The sequence below is a fragment of the Hibiscus syriacus genome, unplaced genomic scaffold (genome assembly GCF_006381635.1).
Source record: "Hibiscus syriacus cultivar Baekdansim isolate YM2019G1 unplaced genomic scaffold, ASM638163v2 tig00000340_pilon, whole genome shotgun sequence".
NCBI classification, from domain to species: Eukaryota; Viridiplantae; Streptophyta; class Magnoliopsida; order Malvales; family Malvaceae; genus Hibiscus; species Hibiscus syriacus.
The window spans coordinates 12,414,264-12,422,215 of NW_024061783.1; the positions used below are offsets into that span (position 1 = coordinate 12,414,264).

At 35.7% G+C, this 7,952-nt stretch overlaps 1 protein-coding gene across 1 annotated transcript; it reads right to left on the reverse strand.

Annotated features, from left to right (window-relative positions):
* Positions 1 to 469: 469 nt before the first annotated feature.
* Positions 470 to 7,438, reverse strand: LOC120204449. The gene is made up of 6 exons (XM_039204540.1): positions 7,162 to 7,438; positions 6,013 to 6,130; positions 5,430 to 5,860; positions 4,584 to 4,681; positions 4,331 to 4,452; positions 470 to 1,636 (listed from the first exon to the last, which is right to left on the reverse strand). The coding sequence occupies exons 1-6, from the start codon at positions 7,194 to 7,196 to the stop codon at positions 482 to 484; spliced, it is 1,959 nt and encodes a 652-aa protein (XP_039060471.1). The 5' UTR covers positions 7,197 to 7,438; the 3' UTR covers positions 470 to 481.
* Between the last annotated feature and the right edge of the window lie 514 nt (positions 7,439 to 7,952).

The window sequence follows — 7,952 nt, forward strand, 5'->3', positions numbered from 1 at the left end:
CGTCTCTTAAAATTTTATAAATTCGTTCCTAAGGTTTTAGAAATTCACCCTCAACATAAGATTACGTCCTTCCGTGCTCTCCAGTATCAAGAAACCACCTGCCCACACTTGACCACAAGCTCATTGCACATTTACAACTAACAGAGGTTAGTGACAAGCATTGTTCTGACCAAACAACACTCGACTGCCCTCTGCCTTATCTGCTGCTATTCACCAAATCAGCAATATTCTCAGTATGGAACAAAAAGTAAGCAGTATATAAGTTTATCGATACACCAGTTTTTTTATGTCAAAAACAGTATTAATGTGAAAATACATATATGAATACATACAATTGCATCCCCTCGGAAACCCTTAACTAGTAACGAGAAGGGAAAGAGATACCGATACCAATACAGAAATGGCCTTCAAAAATATATGATCGATCAGCGTGTTCATGTGAAACAAGTATCTTTCTTGATTTAGAGGCAATGTAAATAAGCTACAACCTATGGGTATCTGGTCTAAAATGGTTATCATAAAATGAAAACTGATCAGGACGTACCCCAGTTAATCTGGTTGTAGGGAAGACTGGAAATCCTTCTCTACTACGTATCTGTGGCACTAGATCAGAATAGGAGGGGAAAGCTGGATAACTCTGCAGAGCAGATGAGGGTGGGCCTGGTTCCAAGTAAGGATCAAAACGTGGATTTTGAATGGATCTCGACCCTGTCTCTGCATATCGACTGGTGAGAATTTGATCATCATTTATGTAAGCAGAAGCAGTTGGGACTGTGGAAAAACTTGATCTAACATCCATGTAAGGGCTACTGTAAAAACGATCGCTAGTAACTGGTGGATAACTACTAGAACTACTAGACCGAGTGTTGGTATAAGAAGTGGTGAGCAGATGGTTGCTAGAAGTCGGTGCAATTCCTGCATCAGGGTAATAGCTTGTCAAACTTGACAGCAGACCTGAACTCAGAAAGTTCATTTTAGAGGCCTCTGCTGAAAAGTCAGTTGGAACCCTGAAGAGTCCAGAGCATCCAACAGGAATCTCTACCCTCTCCCTTACTTTTCTCCCGTAAACAGAAGGTTCAATAGCTTTTCCTCCAGATCCACCCACTATAAGTGGCGACTTATTGATTTTCTGTTGTAAAGACATCCTAGCTTGTTTAAGTGCATCCAGCACATCGGTAAACCTGCTTGGTGTTTCATGTGGCACCAGCGCATAAATCTCATTTTTGTTTCCTAAAGGTTCCGTTGTTGAACTTCCGCTCATATCAGATGTAAGGAGTGGCACTGTCTGGTCCCCCCTAGAAGCATGTGCATGAGAACTGTGTATGGGAGAATGGTTTCTCTGCAGACTCTCCTGATTATGATTTTCCTTTGCCATGGGACCTGGGGATGTTTGATTTAGAGACGTAGGATAAAGGGAGCTGCCACAGTTATGATCCTGTAACTGATCCATATCACCATGTGAAGGTGGCACGTGGTCATGGGATTGAGTTTTAGGTAATTCTGTGGAGAAGAAACTATGTTCCCCCTCTGTCACTTGGACTCGTAAGCTACCTTTCCCAGATGCATAATGAGTTTGAGTCTTGACCTCATCTCTTTCCTCGGTGACATCTGAGTTGTTCCCAGGATCACATGAATCCTATATAATTTTAACCCAAAAACCATAAGTCAGTAAACAAGTGAGATATAATGCAAGCGTCAAAGCATTCAATAAACTGTCTAGACAGCATAAGATAAACATAACAACATTCTTAATGGAGATCAGTGAAAGAAAAAGAAAAAAAGTGCATATAGCAATCACATGGAAAATGATACTAATTACCATTTCCCGTCAGGCAAAGCAAAGTGACCTTTTACCACATAACAAGGACTTAAAAAGTGTGTAATGTGTCATGGTTTGGGCGAAATATCTGATGTCCCATAACACATGTGAAAAAGGGAGTAGGCCAAAAACTAAGGTACAAGAGATCCTGTGACTGGATAAGCATTACTCAAAGCTTACTTGAAAAATGCACCAACAGTAATGTTAGGAGTTAGGGAGAAGAGTGATTCCCTCTTCTAACTGGTTACACGTACATGCTCCTTCCAAAGAATCATATCATCCATTCGCAAATTATTCATTTTCTTCCAATTTTTAAAAGAACTTAAGATATCACCATTGCAAACAACATTAATGTTAGGAGTAAGGGAGAAGAGTGATTCCCTCTTCTAACTGATTACATGTATATGCTCCTTCCAAAGAATCATGTCATCCATTCACAAATTACTCATTTTTTTTCCAATTTTTAAAAGAACTTAAGACATCGCCACTGAAAGCAACAACTCTTAGGGATGGGAGAGACAGGTAGATGGAATTCAAAGAAGAAAATAAGAGGCAAGTGGGAGAGGAAATAATTCAATAGGGATGGGTCTGTTCCCAGTATAATGCAGCCCCCCGGCCTTCAGATTGAAGGAGCCATGAACATCCCACTCAAATTAAAACCAACAAATTCAATTGTACGCATAATATGACACATAGATGCTAAAAAAATTCCTTGCAAGAACATTTAGCAACAATGATATATTAGAAATTTTAAAATTTCCCCAAACTGAAAATATACATTGCACTTTTAGTTTCGGTTAACAATATTTTTTACATAACTTACCGACATGTTTCTTAGAGGAGCTTAAAGAGGTTGATTTCTGATAGGCAAATCATATGGATTAAACTAAAAGGGAAACACATCCAATGCAGACGCACAAGCACACAAGTAGAGAAAGTAATCCAGACAAAAAGGGAAGTGAAGAAGGATTGATAATTCTAAATCTTAATGACCTGCAAATGCTTCTAGATACTATCGAATTGTATGAGGATGTTTATTTGTGCATTTATCTTGATAGCGGAATTTACCAAAATCCGCTAAAGTATTTAAGTGTTCCATTCAAAGTTCAGTTAATTCATAATCATGAGTTCTTACCCAATGCATAAAATGCTTTTGGTGTTGCTAACCACCACCTTGTTGTGGAGGTTAGCAATATGTAAACTGTTTCAAAGGTCAAGTGACCTCACTCCTCAAATAGATATGGATAGCAGAGGAATTTACATAGGTGCAAGAGACCATATGACAGCAAACAAGAATCCACCTTTAGAACCAAATATCAGAGTTCTTTTAATTTAGATTTCAAAAGATCCTATCAAAAACTTTGGAGAATGAACACGTGATTCTAACTTAAAAGTTAGGTTAAGTTAGTGATATATGAAGGATTTGTCAGCTATCACTTTCAGCAACCATGCATGTGTTTGCCCAAGAGAAAGGGGGATAGGAAGTTTTCTCATCTCACAAAAAAAAAAAAAAAGATAATTAGTCCAAAGAGATAGTTTGCTGCCAAAAAACTGCAGTGGAGGTTAGCCAAACAAAATAAAATTTACCCAACTTACCACTGAACAAAAGAGAAAAAAGGACATACATTTTTCCCCGATTCAATAGGAGAATGTTTTAGACCCTACCTTTCCACTTGAGTAACCCAAGTGGCAACCTGCAGTTTTTGCAAGGTTTGATTTCCTCATCATATGTATGTATTTTTATCGAAATAGATTCCTTTGAAAATAAGAGTAAATCCCCTAGGTTTTGACCTTTGTTTTATCTTTAAATTTTCCGGCATATACCAATTGAAAACCAGATTCCACTTATCAATTCCTTGACTTAAGTTCTTGAAAAAAATAACCACATAAATTATGGATTGAATTCATGAATTTTCTTCAGCTGCTCTTGAAAAAATAGACACCAACTATTTTACATTTCAGCACCATGTACAGATGTCAAGACTCCATTAGTATCTTATGTGATTTACCACTAAACTTTAACAAAAAGATTGCAAAGGGTACTGCAGAATCCTGAAGATGCTGCACCATACACGCTGCACTATGTAATTCTATCTGACACAATACTGGTTACACATATTCTGGACATGCACTTTTATAAAAGCAACATCTTGCACTATCAGACAATATGCAACTTCATATGGCAGTATGTAAGAGATAACAAGCATCCATAATTACAGAAGCAAAGGATGATAGATAATACTGAGCATTCAATTAGTAGGAAGTTTTTTTTAACAAAAAAAGTGTAACTTTTTGCATTGAACACCTTCATAGTCTCGTGTATAATTTAATTCCTTTTGCACCAAAACTTTCAAAATGTTCCACCTCAGTAACCTTGAACTTAAATTATCATGGAATTTACTTTTTTCAACCAAATATAAAACATAGGTTAAGTTTTAGTATGAAATCATGACCAAGACAAGGAAAAAAGAGCACAAATAATCTCTATAAAATAGGTTTTTCTTAACATACCGGTGTACTACTATTATTTTCTCTGAACTTCTCTTCCCATTCTCTTTGTGTCCTTTCCATTGCTTCATAACGGTCAATCAGTTGTGCTTGATGTTCTAGTGCCTTTTCCATATCTTTCTCACCTTCATACCCATGAAAACCAAGACAATAAGCAGTTATATTTTTTCATCTTTTAAGGCATCTAGATGTAGATTGTCCATTGAGCAATTATTTACAGGAAATTAAGAATGCAAAGGTAAAATATCAGACTCACTTTCAGAGTGATTAGTACTAACTTCAGGTGAGGTTATAAGTCCATTTACTGGTGGATCAGCCTTGACATCATCTGATTTGGGCTTCTCCGCGACTAATCTGATGAAATGAAGCAAGCAATAGATAATTTTTTTAACTTGACTAATGAAAGTTAACACATCTCAGGATATCCATCTTGAACATGCAATCAGTTGAAATGTAATTAGATGAAGATAATTCTCAAGTACAATCATTTCTATAAATGAAAATGAGAACAATAATATCCTTAACTATAATATTATTCCATTTTTTATCTTTTAGTTCTGATTTAAGCTCCTCTGCAACTGATCTGATAAATAAAGCATTCATAAATATTTGGTTTACTTGACTCCTGCATAAATAACTTCGAGGAAATTCATGTCGAAATGGAAGAAATTAATATGTAACAAGATGAAAATTCCCATATGAAGATATTTTCTATTACTGAAAATGAGAAGAATGATCCTTAAACAATATTTCATTTTGATCACTCGATTCTAAAGTTTCCAAAACACATTAAGCTGTAAAAAAGTATCAAAGTAAAAAATGTACCCTCTCCATCACCATTTTCTTTCTTTCTTTTTCTTTTCAGTTCTTTTTTTCCTTACGTCCATCCTGAGTTCTACCATTACACACATCCTTTCTGTATCATATCTTATTCAGGACTTCAATGTTAACATTCTTGGCATCAGAGAAGAGAGCATATCATACATGTTTTATTATCCATAATTACAAAATAGTAAATTATTCTCTTACTTTAAAAAAAGAAAAGAAAAATGGCATGCCACATCTTTCTGATAGAATAAAAGAAAAAGTATCATGTACCAACCTTGATTCCCGACGTCTTATCTGCCGGCATGATTTTCCCTGGCGGTGTTTTGGGGGCGAAAAACCCATAGAAGAAAAACTATTCTGCCTTCTCACAAGTGAGTCTTTATACTGTTCAGGAGAATGAGAAGCGCTCTTGCGGCCTTTCCAAGACAAGCTTCTACCAGATACTGATGACAAATCATCAGAACCTGAATGTTCCTCTGACACTTTTCTTCTCACTTTCGAACTGACAGAGCCCTCCTCTTCTTTAGTAGAAACGTTATACATGTTGGACGCAAAAGGTGTGTCCTTTTCGGAGTTTGAATCAAGTTCCTCAGATACATCACTTACCCCATTATTCTCCAAAATGGAAAGAACATCTGCTGTTTCCTTTTCAGCCCTCCTCCTTTGGACAGACACAATTCTTAGCTGTTCTTCCAGTTCAGCTACCTAATTTATATAAAAATCCAACACTAAAAAGCATTACAAAGAGTCGATACACACGAGCATGATATATATGGAGAGAGACAAAGAGAGAGAATAAAATAGAACTACCAGACCTCAAAAGGCCTCCTTAGTCCTTAGAAAACATTTAAACATACCCGTCTTGCCAGTTCGTCAGCTCTCTGTCTTGCACTTTTTGAGACAGATCGTTCGGACAGTAAACGTGCTCGAAGGAATTCAATGGTCATATTGGAATCCTCCATGTTGCAAGTTAGCCTGAAAAAACAAAGGCAAAATAAGCAGCCAAAAAACAAACAGAAAACCTCAGACCTAATCTAGTATATAACTTTATGAAAGATCAACTTGTCCCCATCTCTCTTGCTTTCACACACAACAAGAATGCATGAGCAATAGTGCAAAACACAGAAAGTAATGTAGAAAAACAAGCCCAAACTCCAAAAAGCAAGTTTCCATCAACTCATCCACACAGTGTGAACAATTACTAAAGCTAACACATTGACAGAAAATCTATCTTTACATCAAAATTTCAGTTCCTCCTTGCATATAAATGAATTTAATTATATGTCTGTGTGTGTGTGAGCGCGATTGTAAGCAAATAGTAACAAAAAGTGTTGCTTTATAGGCTGCTTTATGGGTACGGAATAAATACTTTGCAGGCATCAAGAGGCTTTCTAGAGAAAGGAGGAACTGGCATGCAAGAGAAAACTTCACTGAGAAACTAAACAAAAATAACAGAAACTAACCATCTTTGAGGTACACTGAAAACAATATCTTAGATTTAAAGAAGGCTGCCAACTAAAATTAGAACTAGACACAAATACCTCCAAATTGAGGGCTAGCATGAGACACAAATACAATGAGATTCATCAAGACCAGTTCCCAAGTTTTCTCAAGTTCTTTCGGAAATAGATTTTGTAATAGAAACATCCTAAGTCCAATCCCATACAAAAATAATCCCAAAGCCTCCAAATTCCTGATCAATTCAAACCAATCGCCAAACTCTCTGATATGTATAGATAACTGTTCATTAACCAGAACCAGGTTTCAAATTGGGACATTAACACAAACATGGTAGCTGAAGAAGTCTTAAATTTTGGTTTCCTAACTGAAGCTCGCTCTTCCAAAAGCCAAAACAGAAAATCAAGCAACAGAATACTAATCCAAAAACATTAAAAAGTAGCTGGAAAAGAAAAACAAACCATGAGCTAAAACTAGATGAAGGCAATATAAATATAACTAAAAACATCAAAGATCAAGAAATTAAGAAATACCCAGATTATATGTACCTTTGATCTTGCTTTTCATTATCATAATTCTGCATTTTTAGAAGCCGGAGACTTCGATCAGCTAAACCCCTAATCTAACCCCCCAAAAAACAGCTTCTTTGATTTTTTTAAGGAAAGAATTAGAGTAGGAGTAAGGAAAAGAGAGCTTTTGAATCAGAAAGGAAAGCAGAGAGAAGCCAAAATGGAATTTGGGGATGACTTTTTGGTATTCTTCTTTCACTAATTTTAAAGATGGATATGGATGGAGGTGTGCGTTGGGAATGAAGAAAAGAGGCAGAAGTTTCTTTCCTTTCCTTTATTTAACCCACTCCACCATTAAAATAACTAACATCTAACCATTAAAACACTAAAATTATCCCATCTTTTATATCCCTTCACTTCCGTATTTATTTGGTCTTTCAATTATACTCGATTTTTTTCATTTCAATAGTTAATTTTAGGGTGAAGTATAAAAATGGTCCCGATTACAAGATACTATTTTGTTAAGTCTTTCAAATATTAAAAATTATAAAATAATTCTTGACTATAGGGAGTTATTTTATTGTGTTCCTCAACTATTAAAAGTTACAAAATGGTCACCGACTATTCATTATGTTCTAAACTCGTCATTTTCCGTTAAAAAATTAACGATCATCTGAGTTGAACGTTAACATTCTAACTGAGATATGATAGTCATTTGAGATTATCATATCTCAGTTAGCAGATTAATATCTAGCTCAAAATACCGTTAATTTTTTAACAAAAAATGATGAGTTTAAAACACGTGAATAATCTGTGATCATTTTATAACT

Bases quoted from the DNA above. Each gene is read 5' to 3' on its own strand.
- LOC120204449 (XM_039204540.1), bottom strand. From the start codon at position 7,196: ATGCAGAATTATGATAATGAAAAGCAAGATCAAAG. The intron at 6,131-7,161 runs GTACATATAATC...TTGTTTTTTCAG, and splicing joins AATGAAAAGCAAGATCAAAG to GCTAACTTGCAACATGGAGG. The intron at 1,637-4,330 runs GTATGTTAAGAA...AAAATTATATAG, and splicing joins AAAATAATAGTAGTACACCG to GATTCATGTGATCCTGGGAA.